The sequence below is a fragment of the Mollisia scopiformis genome (genome assembly GCF_001500285.1).
Source record: "Mollisia scopiformis unplaced genomic scaffold LY89scaffold_19, whole genome shotgun sequence".
Lineage (NCBI taxonomy): Eukaryota > Fungi > Ascomycota > Leotiomycetes > Helotiales > Mollisiaceae > Mollisia > Mollisia scopiformis.
In genome coordinates this window covers 186,976-206,613 of record NW_017263599.1, presented here as the reverse complement: position 1 = coordinate 206,613, position 19,638 = coordinate 186,976, and the positions used below count along the sequence as shown (strand labels likewise).

The 19,638-nt window shown below is 47.7% G+C and overlaps 9 protein-coding genes across 9 annotated transcripts; 5 read left to right on the top strand and 4 right to left on the bottom strand.

Annotated features, from left to right (window-relative positions):
- Window positions 1–1,044: 1,044 nt before the first annotated feature.
- Window positions 1,045–2,064, top strand: LY89DRAFT_737192 (uncharacterized protein; the record flags this gene model as incomplete). Its single annotated transcript, XM_018220225.1, has 2 exons — window positions 1,045–1,166; window positions 1,221–2,064. The coding sequence occupies 2 exons, from the start codon at window positions 1,045–1,047 to the stop codon at window positions 2,062–2,064; spliced, it is 966 nt and encodes a 321-aa protein (XP_018067568.1).
- A 330-nt stretch (window positions 2,065–2,394) lies between these two features.
- On the bottom strand, window positions 2,395–4,568 carry LY89DRAFT_651315 (MFS general substrate transporter). Its single transcript, XM_018212150.1, has 3 exons — window positions 4,232–4,568; window positions 2,895–4,177; window positions 2,395–2,843 (listed from the first exon to the last, which is right to left on the bottom strand). Exons 1-3 carry the CDS (start codon window positions 4,387–4,389, stop codon window positions 2,653–2,655), a joined length of 1,632 nt encoding a protein of 543 aa, XP_018067567.1. The 5' UTR covers window positions 4,390–4,568; the 3' UTR covers window positions 2,395–2,652.
- Window positions 4,569–6,289: 1,721 nt separating this feature from the next.
- Window positions 6,290–6,890, bottom strand: LY89DRAFT_155018 (uncharacterized protein). The gene has a single exon (XM_018205443.1). It carries the CDS (start codon window positions 6,850–6,852, stop codon window positions 6,511–6,513), a length of 342 nt encoding a protein of 113 aa, XP_018067566.1. The 5' UTR covers window positions 6,853–6,890; the 3' UTR covers window positions 6,290–6,510.
- An 809-nt stretch (window positions 6,891–7,699) lies between these two features.
- On the top strand, window positions 7,700–9,000 carry LY89DRAFT_591644 (RTA1-domain-containing protein; the record flags this gene model as incomplete). The annotated part of the gene is made up of 4 exons (XM_018209663.1): window positions 7,700–7,915; window positions 7,970–8,105; window positions 8,155–8,525; window positions 8,575–9,000. 4 exons carry the CDS (start codon window positions 7,700–7,702, stop codon window positions 8,998–9,000), a joined length of 1,149 nt encoding a protein of 382 aa, XP_018067565.1.
- Window positions 9,001–9,205: 205 nt separating this feature from the next.
- Window positions 9,206–11,142, bottom strand: LY89DRAFT_784962 (uncharacterized protein; the record flags this gene model as incomplete). Its single annotated transcript, XM_018222840.1, has 3 exons — window positions 10,348–11,142; window positions 10,101–10,167; window positions 9,206–9,416 (listed from the first exon to the last, which is right to left on the bottom strand). Exons 1-3 carry the CDS (start codon window positions 11,069–11,071, stop codon window positions 9,206–9,208), a joined length of 1,002 nt encoding a protein of 333 aa, XP_018067564.1. The 5' UTR covers window positions 11,072–11,142.
- Window positions 11,143–11,977: 835 nt separating this feature from the next.
- On the top strand, window positions 11,978–12,809 carry LY89DRAFT_543670 (RTA1 like protein; the record flags this gene model as incomplete). Its single annotated transcript, XM_018208211.1, has 2 exons — window positions 11,978–12,131; window positions 12,190–12,809. Coding segments are annotated over 2 exons (774 nt in total), but the record flags the coding sequence as incomplete, so codon positions are not given.
- A 221-nt stretch (window positions 12,810–13,030) lies between these two features.
- On the bottom strand, window positions 13,031–14,501 carry LY89DRAFT_709107 (uncharacterized protein). Its single transcript, XM_018217736.1, has 2 exons — window positions 14,288–14,501; window positions 13,031–14,184 (listed from the first exon to the last, which is right to left on the bottom strand). Exons 1-2 carry the CDS (start codon window positions 14,351–14,353, stop codon window positions 13,105–13,107), a joined length of 1,146 nt encoding a protein of 381 aa, XP_018067562.1. The 5' UTR covers window positions 14,354–14,501; the 3' UTR covers window positions 13,031–13,104.
- An 894-nt stretch (window positions 14,502–15,395) lies between these two features.
- Window positions 15,396–16,837, top strand: LY89DRAFT_687414 (amidohydrolase-like protein). Its single transcript, XM_018215494.1, has one exon. It carries the CDS (start codon window positions 15,433–15,435, stop codon window positions 16,768–16,770), a length of 1,338 nt encoding a protein of 445 aa, XP_018067561.1. The 5' UTR covers window positions 15,396–15,432; the 3' UTR covers window positions 16,771–16,837.
- A 537-nt stretch (window positions 16,838–17,374) lies between these two features.
- LY89DRAFT_784958 (uncharacterized protein) lies at window positions 17,375–19,512 on the top strand (the record flags this gene model as incomplete). Its single annotated transcript, XM_018222839.1, has 5 exons — window positions 17,375–17,459; window positions 17,505–17,632; window positions 17,685–18,268; window positions 18,337–18,507; window positions 18,563–19,512. 5 exons carry the CDS (start codon window positions 17,375–17,377, stop codon window positions 19,446–19,448), a joined length of 1,854 nt encoding a protein of 617 aa, XP_018067560.1. The 3' UTR covers window positions 19,449–19,512.
- Window positions 19,513–19,638: the final 126 nt, after the last annotated feature.

Sequence of the window (19,638 nt, the reverse complement as noted above, 5' to 3'; positions counted from 1 at the left end):
TTGCGAAAGCCCTGATGTCGAGCCAACTTAGTCTTTGGTTTCAAGGGAAACAAAGATGTCTTCGGCGTGCGTGTGAGAATGCCATCGTTGAGATTGGAATGTAGTACATTCCTCTATTTGCTGCTTCAGACTTCCACCACACCGCGGAATATTTGGTACTGTTTCTAAAAAACATCTTCGATGCAGCAAAGCTAACTTGGATGCCATATCACGCCATGCTGTCCATCTAATTTGCTAATCATTGAAACAAGGGAAATTGAAAAATAAGTCCACTCTCGTACACTTGATAATTCCCTGTGGTGAGGTTGATTCCGCAACACAGGACAGAAAAGCCATGGTCTCGGTTCAGGCGTTTGTGGTGTAAGGCGAGACACTACGGGGATAAAATGATCTCCACGACTTTGAACCGACAGCTTGGGTTCAAATTCCCGGCCCTATGGAAATTTTGAGCAATCCGAAGCTTCAACACATCCGGTAGAAAGTACACCGACCATACGAAATACTTCCGTAACGAGCATAGATCGACGCTCTCTGCATTGAGCACCTTGATGTCATGTCCCGAGACTCGCAATCAGCGTCGTCAAATTCAGTGGCTCCGTCGAGATCGACACTAACTCCAGAGCGTTGATCTTTAGGTAGTGTTGGCGGCACAGCTAGGGGGTGTCAGGGTAGTATTTTTGTGATATGTGACCCGAAGCGACCGTACGACCACGCCAATCAAGACCCTGGAGATCACGACTGGTGTGAATTCCAACTGTTGGAGACCCCCATTTAGGGTATAACGGCGCACGTTCAGACCCCTGGTGCACGCTGAAACGAGAATCAGCTGTGCAGCTGTGGAGAATTAAGGTCAGCCTGCCAAGCACGATCATCCCAAAGCTTCTTTCTCCTCTCGATTGTTTTTTTTTTAAAAATATTTCGGAGGAAAGAATATCTCGAGGAGACCTTCCGCTACACTCGTTTCAAGTGGGCGCAGATTTTTTTCAAGCCACTTCTGTATACCTTTCAGTACGTGGTGAGGTCGATATCCAACATCACGACAAAATGGGAACACCAACAAGTCCATCCCCAGCTTACCAACAGTCCCCACCACCACAATTCTCAGCAGAATTGCCATCCACATGGGAGGGAGGAGGCAATACAAATGCCCCTCCAAACACACAATTGTAAGTCCAGCATTCAGATACAAAGACAGAGCAGATCACTAACAAATCCAAAAGTCGACATGAGCTCCCCGAACAGAAACCTCAAGCACCTTACATTCCACCATGGGGTCCCTTCTCCATAGTAACGGAAAACGACTCTCTCTCCTCCAACTTCCCCTACAATTCCCGCCTTCGCGACCTACGAGTAACTCCCGACCAATGGCTCCAATTCACCACCGAGGTCATCAACGCCGCCAAACTGACATTCGCCGAAGACGCAGCAGCGTGGACAACCGGCGTCACGACCGGGACGCTCACGTCGCCCTTCCTCCTCGTTTTCGCCCCCGTAGTAGGGTACTACGCCGGTAAATCCGTGCACAAGAAAGCCGTCGCCAAGAAAGTGAAGGAGAAGTTAGCTGTAGAAGGACCTTTGAGAGCAACATTGCGACAATGGAACGAGGGCGTCTTCCTGGAGCGCGGCATCCAACTCTGGCTCGAACCGCCCAAGACGAACGGCGAGGTAATCGTCGACGCACCACAAGACGCCACACCGGAACAAATCGCCAAGATAGCAAAGAAGCAGGTAAAGCGATTCAGGTTCATCTGTACGCCGTATGACCCGAGGAATAAACCGCTGGGAACGAATTATAGCCCCACGTCGCCGCTGCAGAGTCAGAATAGTTGGAGTGCGGGTCAGAGCACGCCGAGCCAGAGTCCTGTGTCACCAGAGGGCAGGATGTTTGTTAATGCGGATGGGAAATGGAATGGGCACACGCCGCCAGCGGGGCCGGTTGAGGTTTCGGCTGTGAGGCCGGTGGCTGAACTTCATGATGAGGAGAAGAAACTTCATGATCCGATTGGCTCGGAGAGGTTTGAGATGGATGGGAGTAGTCCGCAGCTTGCTAAGGAGAAATCGTGATATCTGAAGTTATGAAGAATGTTTGGTATGGAGATTCGGTGCTGCACGACGAAAGTGAGGAAGAATTTGGGCGGGGATGCTCAATTTGCAATGGAGTTGCACGGAATCTGAATGTTGGATAGGCATTCGATTTATCAGACGATACCCAGGGGAGTAATGTTCAGAAAAGCGATGTTCTTTATGCTGCTGTCGCTTGTGGATGTGACTGTTGAGGGGTACTCGCACCGAGGAAAGGTGTTGAAGTATTTCGGATTTGAAGTAAAACAATGGTGGGGCACCAAGACACTGCAGAATTCTTCGTACAATTTCTAATTCGTTGTCGACTGTATGGTTTTTGAAGCATTCCTGTCTCCTAACTTGCTATATCTAGTCACGCTGGAGGTATTATTATAGCTGTTTGAGTTGTATTTAAGGTTGCTTCGAAAGGGACCTTGTTGAGACGAAGATAATTCTCAATTCATTCCATTACCAACTCCCTAACGCCACCTACATAATCAACAATCTTTCTAAACCAACCATATACCATCCGTCTATACCTTTTCTACCTTTCCTAACAATTTCGCCAACTCCATGACATCCTAAAACAGATCACTCCGTTTCATTTTCCACAAGAAGCGGTTCGCGTGTCTCTTCTACGAATCTCTTGCTTCCATCCGGTGGGAAACGTGAGAACAGTAACACGATGAACCCCAAGAGCGCCACGGCAGCATTACAAGTAAACACCAAATACGTCTGTCCAATATCCGCAAATGCAGCGAAAATCAACCCAAAGACCGTGGCTACAGAAAAAGTTAGTCTCATCATTTCCACCTCATTTAAGCGAAACTTACTGGTAGTAAGCCTAGCAACCATATCTACAAGCGTAATCGCACTCAGCGCATCCGCCCTCTCGGAAGCAGGACACATCTGCAAAATCGTGCCCTTGGCCGAAGATCCTGTCCCGGAAGCCAACGGGAGCATAACGGCAATGAGATACATTTGCCAACCCTCCGTCACAAAAGAAGCGGCCCCAGTCAACACGCCATCAGCGATGAGACTCCACCGCGTAAAGAAGAGATCGAATTGGAACGTCTCTTTCTCATCCGTTGCCAAGGGTTCAACGGCCTCTTCTTCGTTCTCCATGGCTTCTACTTCGTCGATTTGAGTCGGTTCCATGGTGGGCTCTGGTTGCGTGGGCGGTTTGGAGGGGTTCAATTCTGTGTCTGAGGTTTCTTTTTTGCTTTCGAGCCATTTTCGTCCGGCAGTGATGATGCGGGGGAAGGCGAGGGTGAGGAACAGGCCTCGGATCAGGGAGTTTGTGGCGACGAGGTAGCCGTTTGCTGTTGTTCCGAAACCGAAGATGTCTGTGGCGTACATTTGGAGAAGGACGGGAATGTAGCCTGTTGCTAAGACTCCTAGGAAGACACCAATTCCTAAGAGACCTGCTCCATATTCGCGTTGGGTGCGTCCATCTATCAGGACCCATTTTTGAGGAGCGAACGTCTTGAGTGGGCCGAAGAACTTGGTGATTCCTTTCGAGGCAGGCCCTGGCACATTCTCGCTCTTGGGAATAGAAGGTAAGACTAGGAGAACATATATGCATGAAAGTATAAAAAGCATGAGAGTGACTCTGAATGGAGCAGCGATGTTCATCCAATCGGCAAGTAGACCTCCAGCCAAGTATCCAAGTGCATTTCCAAACATGGCGCAGCCTTGCAATTGCCCCAGAACCCCAGTTCGTTCTTCATGACTGACAATTTCTGTGATATATGAATTCAGTGAAAGTAAGTACCCAGCGGGACCTCCGATGATGGTGATGATTTGCGACAGCTGAATGATAAGGATCCCCGTGCCACTTCCAGTATCGACACCGACATTTTGGACAGCGAGACGAACAGCAGGCCAGAAGACTTGGATTGCGAGAGAAGTTTTGATCCCGAATCTTTTGATACTCCATCCTGTGACGAAAAGATTGATGACGCCAAAGAAAGTGGTTGAAGCTCCGACTAAAGACACAGCTCGGGCCGTGCCGGCTTCGATTTCGTGGTTTGAACAGCGGTCAAAACCTGGTCCTGGTTCTGGATGCGTCTCATAATAGGCATCACAAGTCATGAGACGAAAGACATAAATCATACTAGGCTTATCAGCTTGAAGGCTCCCATATTTTGTAACTTAAATAAGTGCTTACGGGACTTGGGTAACGCTAAATGAAAGCGTGACCAGGAAACCACACAACAATGTGCAATACACAACTGACTTGCCCCATTTCTTAGGCTTCGAAGGCTCCGTGGCCAGCAGCGGAGACGTCTCGTCGACTTTCGGACTCGATTCTTGTATAACGGTCATGGTGGCGGTCGTTGCAGATGACAAAAGAAAAATGCATTGAGGTTGCGGCTTTTGTTATCTCCATTCTGCATTCAAGAGTGGGGAAGTTTCGAAGCTTACTGATATTACGGCCCATTGTTTTTCATTGGACAAGACTTCATGCTCCGCTTTCGGGTTCCTACCGGATGACTCGAATATTCAGAAAGTCGCATATGCCGCCCGACCAGGAAATAAAAGCTTGAATTGCAAAAAGAAAAGAAAGTCAACCGTTGGAAGTCTCAAGTAGATGTGATCACGTGTAGGCAAGGATGGAGCGGCTGTGGCCCGTGCGACAGCACATCCTTCACTGTGCTTTGAAAGCTTCTCTTCACTTCCTTTATGCTCGCTGCCTTTCCTCCATAGAAGGAGACGAAGTATCACAGTCTCTTGAGTCTGTTGTATGATCATGTTACGTTACCTTGTTCCCACCTTGCTCTCATGTCTTCTTGCCGCTCACTTGAATTACGACAACTGCCCTTGGTAGCTTGCGCTGTTCTGTTCTTTCGTAGCAACAAGTGTTGTCTGAAATAGACTTATGTTCCTGTTAAGACTTGTTCTCAGATGTCACACTTATGTTTGAATCAATATCCATTGGAGCTGTTCTCAAGACGGTGGTCTGCTTTCTGATGCTGCTCGAAGTCAAGGGCAATGAGATCTGCACGAAATGAATGATCACCCTCGTTGTCTTCTCTATTCGACTCTGGCATGTTTGTTTCTCTGAAAGATAAAGATCAAGACCAAGACAAGACTTAAGGGGAATTTGGAAAAATTGTACCACATCACGTGATGAGTCTCGGTTCTGTGTCCCGTCTGCCTTTCAACATCTGGACATCCTGCTCTGGCAGCGTGCAAGATTGTGCAGGCGTCAGAATCTAGTTGATCTTTCCTTTCCGCTTTCTTGGAACTCAACTTCGAATATCGATAGCTTGCTTGCAGCAGCTTGCTGATGCTCTTATCTGGGGCGAAAGCACAAGCAAAGAAGCATGGCAAGAGTGGCATCGAGAATCAGGCCTTGAGGACAACAAAGGTACATTTGATACGCGAGCTTGGAAATCCGCAGGACTGCACACTTGTGCACTAATTGAAGCATCGATGATGTCTGTCGCGTTCTTCGCAAGTAGTTGTTGACATTTGGTGCCGCCCAATGCTGTGTTGCTGCCGGAAGGCCATCATACTGCAGTGAATATACACGATCGAGATACAATAAACACATTACAGATCGATCCCCATCAAGCTTTGCTGATCATGCCAGCACCGTTCTGTTGTTGAATTGTTGATACAAGGCTATCCTTAGCGCCAGGAGAAGCTAGTCGCTTTCGTCGCTCTTGCCTTTTCGGCCCATATAAAGTTAAATACGCAATTCCTTGTCACCAGCCCGTTGAACGCGGCTACTTAGGCAGGTAGTTCAGGTCATCAACGGGCTGCGGTGGTTCAGTGGTTCACGCTTGGCCCGAGCAACAATGTTGCACACGCCAATCCGACCGATCGATCGCGAATAAAACCCCCCACCCTCGACAACCGAGGGGGGTTTTGATAAGGGGCCCCATCTCGGAGGCTGCCCCTGAAGTTTTGCCATTCTTGGTGAGAAATGTTTCTTTTGGGATTTTTTGATTTTTGGTTGCTGGTCCTCGCACTCGCTTCGGCTCACTAACCGAGAAACACGTGATCGGATTCTTCTTGACTCGAGGTCATGGGCCGTTACACTCCACCAGGAATGAGTGGGGCTTTGTTATTGAGCACTTGTGTGTACTGGATGTGTCATTACACAAACCTGTGTGCATGCTGCATACCTTCGAGATATGCACATTAAGAACCCATCAGTAAATGATGATCCTTGGTCTACATGTCAGATGTCTGTATATCCACCATGATTCTAGAACAGAGCAATCTGAATGTTATGATCCCAAAAGTATCAAGTTTCATGTCTATTTAAACACTAGATATTTCTCGTCTTCTGGTAAAGTTTTCAGCACCACTTTCTACCAAGATCTCTGATCGAACATCAAGTCTAAGTCGATCGAAAACCAAATCCAACACCAATCAGCTCACTCACTTCTCACATACTACAAGGTCCTTACAATGTATTCGAATGACACCAACCGATTAATCGTTGAGCTCGAAAGAAGCATTAGCAACTACGAGCGATGTTTTGGCGGCGGATCTTCTTTTCGAGATCAATTCCGGAAAATTATAGAAAAAGGGCGAGTAGAGACCGGCTGGGGGTACGACCCACACGAGCCTTTGTGGCGCCTTCTTCTTGCTGTTCAAAGACAAACACGAGCGGTTGAGTACATGAACAATGCTTACTACGGCCGCTGAGACCGAGGAATACCCACGCCGGAGCTCACTGAATCCAACGCCAGAGAGGTAAGACTTGCTATGGCGCACCGAGACGATATTCGGTCGCGGCGAGGAGGTTTTGATTGTCGTCGTACTGGGGTACATGTGTTTCTCGAGATAAATCTCTAGCTATTTGCGCTGAGAGCTAGGCAGGTCCCAGCTTCGATCCAATGTTTTACCAAGTTCGTCTTCCTGTCAGCGTGTGCCATGTTTCTCGTGATTGTGATTGTGTCTGTTCCCCGCGTTTCGGTCAAGTCTTTCTTGTTCATGAGCTTCTCAAAAGACTTTGTGATTGATCCCTAGGTTTCATTCCCTTCTGTGGATTTTATGTTTTTCATTGAGCACATGTTTTCGTCTTTTGAGTCACGATGTCCAGGTGAATCATGCTTTTCTCATATCAATATCCTAGCTGTGTTTATTAGGCCTAGTGTATATCAATAGGCAAGTTAACAATTTTATAGTGAGGCTTAGCTCTCCTCTCCAGGAAACGCCTTGTCAATGCGCCTGCATGGGCGTTGTCGATCAATCGCGTGCCGTTGTAAATTGCGGACACACGCGATTGGCACGCTCGCTTGTGCTTAGCCAACCTAAAGCTTACCCCTTTGAGCAATTATTCGTACACACAGGGCTGATGCTTGACCTGAGCCTCTATCCTGCATATGAGCCGTGCCTAAAATTATTGGGGATGAAAGTACCCAGGTCGTGGAAAAGATCTGCAGGATGGAACGAAGTGCAATGGGCTGATTTGACTGATCGTATTGCAAGGGCTGTCAAGGGGTCCACCAGGTCTTTGGATTCTATACCTTGTCAGGCGCAGCAGTCAGCTCTGTGTATTGTACCAACTTTCATGCTTGTGAACAAAGTATATAGTCTTTTCTACTTTCATTGAAGGCTTCTAGTGGTAATCGAGTTCTCAGTTTCTCACTTCCCATTCTCTTGCAATCTATTCAAAATGACGTCTACAATCTCCTCCACTGCGAGCACTACAGTTGCATCCGCGACAGCAACTTGCACGACAGCCGTACCAGATAAAAACGGATATGTCGACCCATCAGCTTGCAATGCACTTTACGAATATTACCCATCATTTGGTGCCGCTGTCCTGTTCTCGTTCTTATTCAGTACAGTCACGGCCCTTCACATATTCCAAGCTGCAAAATTCCACAAGGTACGACCTATGACATGTACAGATTAGATTCAAAATACTGATCGTGGATGACAGAAATTCTGTTGGGTGATAATAATGGGCTGTATTTGGGAGGCAGCGTCTTTCATCCTGCGCACAATCTCAACAAAGCACCAACAAAATACCAATTTATACACTTACTCCTTTCTTCTGGTCCTACTTGCCCCTCTTCGTAAGTTCTTCCTCTCCCTTTGACCTTATCCACTGCTAACAACCAACAGTAATCAACGCATTCGACTACATGATTCTCGGCCGCATGGTCCACTTCTTCCTCCCCTCCAAATCCCTCCTCCACATCCCCGGCTCCCGCTTCTCCCGATACTTCGTCTGGCTCGACATCATCGCCTTCTTGGTTCAGCTTGGCGGTGGCATGATCGTCTCTGGAACGAACGTCAAGCCCTCCACCTTCCATCTCGGAATCCATATCTACATGGGTGGAATCGGACTCCAGCAATTTTTCATCTGTGTATTTACCGGGTTGGCAATCATGTTCCACAGAGAGATGTTGAAGCTGGAACGAAGCGGACAGTTTGTGGAGAAAGGGTGGAAGAGATTGTTGTTTACACTTTATGGGAGTTTGGCATTGATTACTGTTCGTCGCCCCTCTTCCCTTGCTCTTTGCCACAGACTGACAAACAAAGCTCCGTATCATATACCGCCTGGTAGAGTACGCTCGAGGCGAAGACCCAAGTAATCCTCTCCCATACCACGAAGCTTTCTTCTACTGTCTCGATGCAACACCAATGTTCATCGCAGTGACAATAATGTGTATCACGCATCCAGGCACAATTTTAAAGGGAGAAAACGCAGAGTTCCCAAAGATGAGCAGAAAAGAAAAGAAAGCTGAGAAGCAGAGGAAGAAGCAAATGAAAGCGGTTGCCAAGCTTCTGGATCCCGAGGGTGGATTGATGGATGGTGCACATGAGATGGAGAGGCCGACTACGCCGACTCCGGGAGCTGGATATGGAGAGGTTGCTGGGGCTGAGAGATATGAGCCTTATTGTGGGTATGGTGCGCAGGAGGAGGGGTATGGGATGGGTCCTATGCCGCCTCGGTCTTTGGCATAGATTTTGTATGATTTGTAGATATACAGGCGGATGCGTACTGTTAGTAGATGGTCTGGAGTTCACGTAAATGTATTAATGATATGGAGGCAATTAGACTCAATTTCTATGCTACTGAAACTCCAACACCTTGGTCAAATCTCAGTGCAATGAAGAATGTCAAATCGAGTCCTCGACAATTCTCCCAACTCTCCCGCGCTGTAAATGATCACCAATAGTATGTCACGGCTTGAAGCCCGGTGTCGAGAAGGATATCATCATTGTTGGTGACAGGCGTGGAAGCCAAGAATGCAAGTAAGATCATGAGCACAACCCACTCAGAGAAGAGGGTTCCAGCATAAAGTGGATCCCTCAACGCCATGGTCACAAAGCCCAAAGACAAGCCAGCGATGACGGAGACTTCGATAACGGCTAAGTAACTAGAACAAACACCAATTACTTAGAAGTAAGTATCATGAGAGAATTTCTGCAACAGATTCACGTCACGTAAAGGATTCGGTTCTATGCACGTGATATCTCGCTAACCCTGAAATGACCTTCGTCGAAAATGCAGCAAGTGCAGTAGTAGTCTCCTATCCTGTAATTGAGAAGTGACATTGTTCTATCAGGATGATCACGAGAGAGAAAAACATATTCTCAGGATGACGTAGTTTGAGGGACATTTTCATCGCAAACTTCCATTCGAGAAGCCCAGGGGAGACTTCTGCAGCACTGTACAGAAACACATCCGGAGTTGACCGTGGGGAATGAGCTCTTCGAAGTTTCTGCACGGTAAACTATTGGTATCATTTGTTTGTTACAGTGGGCCCACAATCGAGCAATGTCGACCATCGTTCTCGCTTTTGTTATGTCGTGTCCGCAGCGAGCGCAAAATGCGCGGATTGCGCTGAATCCGCTGAATCCGCTGACAGCGCCGAATGTATTTTCGCATATTTCAGTCACATTCGGGACACTGCAGAGTACCAACCTCATATAGGATACGAGATGTCCTTGGCCAGATCGGAAAATGACAGATATAGTAGAGCATACGGTGACGGTTTTAAGGGAGATATAGGTCACTTAAACAAAGGGTGATACTGTTACTGACAGAGAGAGATACATACTTTTGACCAAGTCGGTTCAACAGCGGTTGATTGTTCAATTCGAAAGCATGTTCAATCGATACTGTATCTAGAGAGTATTAGAAATGTGAATTTTTAGATAGAATTTTCCCAAAGCCGAAAGCAAGCCTGTAAGCAAAAGCTTTATACTTTACATAATTGCAGTGAAATAGAGTATTAATGTTAGGGAATGTGTTAGAGAGAACAAAGAATGACATGTAACATAAACTTCTTCCCTATCCGGACTCACCCTCGTCCCACGAAGGGATATCCAACTTCTTGTACCCCTTACTCTCCAGTTGCCAAGGAATATCTGGCACATCATCAACACAACATTGAATCGTATGCCTCGTATGCAACGTCACCATCGGACCGTCCTCCTTGGAATTTCCTCTCACGTCAAACTGATCGCTATCATAAGCATCAACCCTAGGCAACATATTCCACTCCACCCAAAAAGACGAGATCGGACACGCCACGGCGACATAGGCGTAATCATAAAGCACACCCATACGCACTCCATCGGTAATTGTCAGCTCGCCTCTTTCGCGAAAAGTCCCACCCATAGAGTATGTCTTGGCGTCTATTTGAAAGACAGTAGCGGGCGGTTGAATGGGAAGCATTCGACGCCAGCTTGCTTCTTCTTTTCTATATGCCTCTCTTTTTGCGTCGCTGCTGTTCCAGTCTAGAGCCAAGAATTGCTCCCCGCGATTGTATCTGCTTTTTCGTTGTTCTGCGGTGAACCATGGCTTGAAAACTTCTTGGAGGAGGGGATTGAATGTTGGATCCGTAGTTTGTGACTGTGGAGAAGGTTCGAAGAAGAGGGCTTGTTGAAGAGTGGGACTTTTCGTGACTTCGTTCCAGCCATGACATACTCGTTGGGCGTTGACGAGCAAATCCCGGAGTGGAAGTTGAAGCAGGATGTTTTCGACGATTTCTGGGAGAGCAAAAACTTGGTTCTGTGCGGGGGTCATCTTGAGTCGTTTCCACGTGAGAAACTTTGATTTTCGATTTGAATGTGGGGATGAATGTCGGATGGATGAATTGGGAACTGATTGTGGTATTTATTGTGAACGTTGGTTGTGCTCAAGGCAGCAGCATCCTTAAGCGAGGTTGCCCGTTCAGGTGGCAAACCAGGCGATAATCCTGATTCTTGGGGAACAGTCATCTGACTAGACGAACATATAAATCTTGGGAACTTAAATCTAGCTTCGAACTTGTTGTAGTGAATAGTATATTACACCCAAAAAAATTAGCATTTATTATTAAATGTAAGAGAATAGCTATTTGATAAGAACACGATTTGACTAAAGACTCCATTAATTGATATCGTGAGTCATAATGGGGACATCGAATATTGAAATCCTGGGCAAGTCAATTAGTAAAATCATTTTATCGTCCATGCAACATAGGTAGAAGTGACACTTCATTTTGCAAGCAAATTTTCTGTCCTAGTCCCATCTGGGTAATTCTATACGCGAAAACGAGTTACCCCTGATGAAGAAGCGATTAGCGAGGCGGCAGATCTTGCAATCCAGTTACGAGAACGAGCACAGCCAACTAGGAATGAGAGAATGAGCAGTGGAACCCGAAGACATGCCGTAGGACGATACAAAAAGCATGCTTCGGAATTGGGTTTTCGAGTTGATGTATCTAACAGTACTCTGTCTGACTTCTACCTTTTTCTGTCAGCCCTTCGTCACTTTCCTCGAATTCTCCCGGGGCGATATCTGGTTCAAAGCAACTGCAAGCACAAAGAGTCACGCAATTCAGGAATCATCTATCGACTTCTCGAATTTCTAAACCTCGGGGAGAAAGAGACATCTTCGTCCAACGACACCATGAACAACACAGGGAATGGTCCCTTCGGACCCATCGTCAATGGCACGCAAATCGTCTTCTTCGAATATCGCCCCAACAAAGCCGCAGGGTATACCTTTACTATTCTATTCGGACTCGCTGCATTCTGCCATCTGATCTACCTGTTCTGGAAACGAGCCTGGTTCTTCATCCCCTTCTTTCTTGGCGGCATTGGTAAAAAGAATCTCAACTTCCTCCCCTCCTTCCATAGTAGCTAACCCTCCACGTCCAGCCGAAACCTTCGGCTACTACGGCCGCGCCCTCGCATCATCTAACCCCACGAAAGTAGGACCTTTCATCCAGCAAAACCTGCTCATCCTCGTCGCGACGCCCTTCCTCGCCGCAAGCGTGTACATGAGTCTCGGACGCATCATCACTGCGCTGCAGGCGCAGCAACATTCCCTCATCAGCATCCGGTGGATGACGAAGATATACGTGTTGATCGACGTCGGGTGTATCATCAGCCAGTTCATCGGCGCGACGTTGCCTGCTTCGGGAGATCCGGCGTTGATTGAAAGGGCGAGGATTATTCTCCTCGGTGGACTGGTTACGCAGATTGTGGCTCTGTCGTTGTTTATATTAACGTGTTGGCACGTACATAGGAGGGTTAAGAAGGATCCTCCGAGTATACTCGTCAAGAATCCGGAGGTGAGGTGGGAGAGGCATTTGAGAGCTATTGAGGTGATCACTTTGCTTATGATTGTTCGAGGCGTGGTGAGGACAGTTGAGTATCTGCAGGGAGCTGGCGGCTATGTGGTTTCGCATGAGGCATTTTTGTATGCTTGTGATGCTGGCCCGATGTTTGTTGTTATGATCATTTTCTTGTTGGTTTATCCGGGGCGGCTTGTCCGTGATGCACGGCGCCTGAGAGACGTCAGAGAGGGAAACTTCTTGCTTGATAGCAGACAGGGTGGACGGAGCTGGACATCTGCGGGAGAGGACTGAGCGGGATGGTCTCCAGTTTTGAATAGCTTCAAACTGAGCTTTGTATATCACGAGGTAATTAAGAGAGGATGGGCAGGGAGTGACGCGATTGTTGGATTGCTAGACACGGAACCATGATAGATTTGATCCACGCATTGCGCGCCGAATATCTCATTCCAACAAGATCTTTCACATGCCTGGTCTCGTAACATACACAATCAATTCATACAGCAAATCCGATCTGCTTTCTCACCCAATCCAGCGGTTCCCGATAGGCAGGATCTATAAGCCTCCAAATAACTCCAAAGAGCCCTTCACCCCAGCCCCTCAACCACCACACTCTCGGTGCCCTATGCAGAACTACACAGTAATGCGCCACAATAACCAGAGCCAGCGCATACCGCGAGCTGACCAAATCTAGAAAACCCTCAGGGATTCCCCCGGCCCAGTCCAAGGCCACATGGGGATTATCATTCGCCGTCCCCTCCAATGTTGCGAATACTGACTTCAGGGCCGATATGGCAGGCGAGTAGATTGCTGCATCTTGGCCTTGATTGAGTGCGTGAAGACGATCAAAAGCCTTTTGGGTGTCCAGCGAAAGGCAGGGTGTAGTGTTGGCGTCATTCAAAGAGGTGATCGTCGTCGAGCTTGGCAGAAGTTTCAAATCACCCGCGGCTTGGACAACTTTGCGCCATCCATTCGAAAGCTGGAATACTTGTATCAGATCATCGACTAGATCTAGCCCGATTACTCTTGATGTCTGGGGTCTCGAGATGCCAAGTGCGAAGATTGCTGTGATGCTTGAAAACGCTATGCTGGCGGAATAATTCGCACCATCCATCGATGAGAGGATGGAATCGTAAAGAGAAAGCCCTCGTGTGTGGTGTGCGGTGGCAATCCGAGTATATAGTTGGGAGTTCACGTGTGAATCGGCTAAGTGAAGCGCTGAAAGTGCCAAGAGACCATGGAGGAGGAAATGGTGCTGCATCGCTTGATTCAGGATCAAGGTTTGGGACAGCGGCACTGCGGAAGGTGGATTGACTGTGTGTACGGTTGTGGTGAACCAGTGGATGACTAGCTCTATGTTGTCGAGATTGAGAGAAGGATCTTTGTCGTCGTACGAAGAGGTTCCATCCTGTGGGCTTGAATTTTGTGCAGAAGGTGATGGTCTTTTGTTCCTTCCCGCCGCCTCTTTCGCTAGGAAGTTCTTCTTGTCTACCCAGACTAGATTTTCGAGCAACGGATAAGTGCATTCCTCCTCGCGTATGCTGCACCTTTGGCAACTGGGCTTTTGTTCGTCGCACTGGAAACGTAGGGTTGTTAGACATCAGTCGGACAGGAAACGGCTCACTAGCCCGTCCCGGCTCACCACGAGACGATGATTAACAGACAAGAGAGGCTCATACCTTGATGCGTCTTTGCTTGCAATTCGAACACCCAGACCGTGACTTCCGATGTGACCTTCGTGTCATGTTACCGTATCTCGCTTTCGAGGTCCAGAAACGCTTAAGTAGCGATGGCTTATGTTTTGGCTTTCCGTATGCACCAATGTAGGAGTCAATCAATATGCGTTATACAATGATGCAGACAGTGAAGTTTGTCGTCATCAGAACTCGACGTCGTCCACCTGCTTGGCTCAAGATCTGCTTCAGGAAATCGGGTACGGATACGAGACGGTGCGCTAACCACTCTGGGGCTAGACACTAGACATTTAGGGCTCATCCTTGTCTCTCGGCTCTCTTCTCGGACACTAAGGCACTGCACTACACTGCGGATGGTGGAAGGAGCTTGTCAAGGTCAAGGTGAAGTCAGGCGAGCGGCTGTCTTGCACTACCAGTTCTGTTTGATGGTATATATCCAGGGGCATGCACATCGTCAACGTCTTCCATAATCTTGGCGTGCAAACTTTGCCCGACACAATTCGTTGGAGCATACGGAATTGCCTAGAATATTGGTGCAAGCTGCTCTGCTTTCTTACTCTTGGATAATTATCCACAATACACTTCATGGAAGTCATGAGCAAGTCGTAGGAACTGGAGCGCGAGCTGGAGTCGATTTTCTCCAAGAAATACACAATTCTATCATTTGTTATTTTCAAAAACAATCATGAATGTTCACTCTGTCCATTTTGTCTCAAATCCATTAATACTATTTTTGGGAGAAGGGGCGTGTTTGATCAGAGACAGAGGAACTTTGGCGGTGGGCGAAGCGAGCGAACTTGCGCCTCTTTGGCAACCAGACCAGATGATTTAGAACACCTCCTTGGGCATCCTTGGCAGCGGTGATATCTGGTTGCGGGTTGCAGCACTACTTCTTCTATGTTTGGGAATCGCTACGGGTACACGTACCCGCAGATATACGGGAGGCGATGACTAGTCAAGACTGCATCATTGCACTCCTCATGCGGGTACATGTACCCGCATGAGGAGTACGGGAATGATGTAGTATCTTCTTATTATTAATTTCAGCGATGGAACCCAGAATTTTGTTTTCATTCCTACTCAAACTTTCATCCCTAAATTCTTCAAATCGAGTCTTGCATTTTCGCACGATGAAGCCAATGTTCAACAGCCCAATTGAGGATCTGATCGAGCCATGGAGGCCAAAGGGCCCATCTCCAAGCATCGTCTTTGGCCATGCTAATGTCATTGACCCCGTTGATGGTTCGGTCCAGGAAGATGTTTCTGTTTACGTAGTCGGCGGTCACATCAAAGCCATATCAAAGGAACTCGAGATCATCGACAGTGTGCAACATATCGATCTGGACGGGAAGTTCCTCTGTCCCGGACTCATCGATTGTCACGTCCACCTCGTTGCGGTCCCAGGCGCCTCGGACTTAGAATCAACTGCTCGCATGACCCCAGCTATTGCGGCTCTCCGAATGCCATACCTCTGCGGCCAAATGCTCGACCGAGGATTTACAAGTGTGCGAGATTGCGGAGGAGCACAAGCTGCACTCAAACAAGCAATCGACGAAAACCTCGTACGAGGTCCCCGACTTTTCATCGCAGGCCACGGGCTCTCTCAGTCCGGTGGGAGTGGAGAAGAGCGCTCAATCCACGATCATAAGCAGTCGTGCTGTGCAGCCATTCTTACTGTTGCAAGGATCTGTGATGCAGTGCCGGAGTGTATGAAAGCAGCAAGAGAAGAATTGCGATGTGGAGCGGACTTCGTCAAGATCTTCGCTGGCGGAGGAGTCACTAGCCCTACCGGATCTCTCGATAATCTCAACTTCTCAGTCGAAGAGATTGCAGCTATTGTCAATGTGGCAAAGAATGCTGGTACCTATGTCACAGCCCATGCGTACACCCCTGGAGCTATTCGACAAGCCATTGAACTCGGAGTCCGATGTATCGAACATGGAAATTTCATTGACGAGTCCACAGCCAAGTTGATGGCAGAAAAAGTCGCGTTCTTGACACCAACACTTGTCGCTTATGCTGCAGTAGAAGCTTCCCCATTTCCAAACTTCTTGGCCCGGGCCTCAGCTGCTAAAGTGAAAGGGACTCTCGAAGCGGGTCTGCGTTCTCTAAAAATTGCATCCGAGGCAGGCGTGACACTCTGTTATGGAACTGACCTCTTGGGACCACTTCACGATGCGCAGACCCATGAGTTCTCACTTCGCAGACAAGTTTTGACGGATTTGACGGCTCTGCAAAGCGCCACTGTCAATGCTGCGAAGATGATGGGACAAGACAAGTTGGGCGCCCTGAGGCCAGGATTCCTGGCTGACTTCATAATCTTGAACAAAAACCCTCTGGAAGATGTTACGATTCTTGATGATCCTGACAAGCATCTTCTAGCTGTTGTGAAAGGTGGACGTGTGGTTTCGAGTAGGTGGTCGAAGGTCACGGCAGAGGAGAGCCATCATTTGCCACAGATCGAATAGACTGGAAGAGATGAACTGGAACTATACGAACATGTTCTCTGCATTGCATTCTGATATTCGCTAGAATGGACGTCGCAGATGATGATTGTAAGTCGGAGGAGGATTAGGAGGTAACTAGCGGCGGGTACAAGTACCCGCTAGTAGCATCACGTGAAAGCTCGCACCTGCCATTTCTCGTTTTGCATATTATCTTGCAAAGGAAGGCAATGAAAGGATATTTTGAAGTTGTTTCCTTTTTCTTAAAGCTGCCGTGCCATTATTGATGTTTTGATGCTCATCCCCAACTGACCTCGAGCTACCTACGTAAACGTCATCAACGCCATCGACATATTCGACAGCAAGAGATCGATGTCTTCCCACAGAAGCATCCGAAATCGCCCAAAGGTTCCATTGGATCTCAGAAAACGTACTCCCCAAGCTTGTTTACAATGCCGGTCTGCCAAGAGACGATGCAGCTCCTACAAAGGAGACGCATGTGCGGGTTGTCTGCGAAGGGGTCAGAAGTGCGAATTTGGGAAGATTGAAGCGACTGCAACACCCAAAACTCCACCACTCGAAAATCATAGGTGAGACTTAATTGCATAAGACGACCAAGATAAGCATGATGTTGACATCGAGCACCAGGCCTGAGATCGCCTCCTTGTCCGAAAGCGTTGTAGACAATCGGAAGCGCACCGAGCACAACAATGGTTTGTTGGCATCTATATGTTCGAGGAATATCTAACATTTTGGAGATTCCACAAGCCAGATTAAAGATGCAAGTTTTCTGGACATTGCCTCCAAAGCAGTGTCTGAGGTCGATGTGGCCGCTGATCCTCGACGAGAAATATCCCTCAATACACCACCTTTCCATCAGAACCTAGTAAGGACTCCTAAACCAAAATCGGACTTGCAAATATACTGATAAGAAACAGCCGTCTAGCGATCCTTGCAGTACTTCAGACTTGGAAGATTTCATTCTGAAGCAAGTGATGAGTCGGTTTCCTTCGATGGAGGTCGCCAATCCACTATTTGAAACTTTTTACCAACATTGCGAGACAAACTACTTTTACTTCGATGACGAGTGGTTCAAGGAGTTGGTCAAAACCTTCTACGCAGCTCCTCCAGCGTCTGAAGCGCGACTTGACTGCGACATCGTGTGCCTAATGCTTGTGGTATTGGCAGCTGCCAGCTTATTCGCACACCTGGATCAGATGCAAGATCCCTCTTTCTCAGATGTCATTACAAACGAGATTCCAGGACATGTGTTTTATAGACTCGCGCAGATAATCATGCCCAAATCTATTGCGATAGGTAGTCTTGCAAGTATCCAAGCGTGCCTCATCGCGGGACTCTACTTACTTCCATCTGATGACCGGAACACGGCATATGTCTATCTTGGAATGGCTTTGCGCATGGCGATTGCTAATCACATGCATCGGAATAGTACAGAACGCTGCTCACCACGCCTCCAGGAAATTCGAAACCGTGTTTTCTGGACTATATACTTGAATGAAAGGTATGAACTGCTTTTGAAGAGTACAGAAACCTGTTAGAACTGAGATCGTGGATTGATTCGTGATTCAGGGAAGTAAGCATGTTTTTAGGGCGACCCACGAGCATCTCTATCATTGATATTGACATACCATTTCCGCAATTCCGTGCTGACATCGATGGTCAAAACGAATTTAAGAAGCTACAAAGAAACATTGCCCTTTTACATCTTATCAAAATTTGCAACCAAATTTCTGTATTAACGTAAGCCCTTGAACGTCCTAAAGTCTGAAATGAGAAGACTACTAATACTTGATAGTACCCATGAAGCTCGCGCCTTACACTTCGAAGAGCTTCAAGCCTCCCTCCTCGCATGGCGTCAGACGTATCACCCGGAAATTCCATCTAGTGGCACCCACGGTTTCCGATCTGCAGTCCATCTAGCACTGTTCTATAACCTCGGTTTCATTTATCTTGGACAGCACGAGCTCACAAAACTGGTGCGGAAATATGTACAAAATCCACAAACGGTTACGACATCAACAACGGCAAAAGTTTCTCAGGAAATGGCAACAGCGTGCATTAATGCAGCTACGCGAATCATCGATCTCATTGAGTCTATGCGCCTTCGTGGCCAACTGGCATTGTTCTCGATCGTCGATATTCACAGTTGCAGTTGGGCTGTCACGGTGCTGATTCTCAGTTCCGTGACGTTTCCTTCGCCGGAGACAAGACACAAGATCGAGATAGCTCTCCGTTGTCTCAGACATATAGCAGCTAGCTCAAGGAGTGCTAGGAATGGCCTTAGACTCATCGAGAAATTTCAAAGTCTTGTCGACAGAATCACGGCTCGTCTTTGCCCTAGAAAGCCCCTCCAAGCAGACACAAACTCTAACTCTAAAGATAACCATGCGGGTGCGGCATCAGCTTCTAATACCAATTTCCAAAATGCCTCTGATCATTCGTTCTCGAATGTGCTGGATGGGGAGGACTTACCTCCTAGCACTAACACCTATAATACTTATGGCTTGCAAGAATCAGCCTCCGAGTGGCTAGGCAGTGATGCAGAGGGCGTTCCTGAGACATCTTTCGACTACGACTTCCCAGGTTCGGACTTTTTACTGTCCATTGAGCAATACAGCTATGAAGATCTCACTATGTACGGCTTCTCTAGTATTGCCTCCAGTATGGACTACGAAGTCTGAGCTGCGAGAGGTTCCGGAGGCCATATGCATATGTGCCAAACCTTCGACACTGTGCCATTTCTCCAGCGGTTGCCACTGGGGGCACTACCAACGTAAAAACCTGAGAATTTGAAGAAATCAAGCCTGTTGACGAGAAGCGCAGTTCAGATACATGGATGCGCAAGTTCTCTATTAACATCTGAGGATTGTC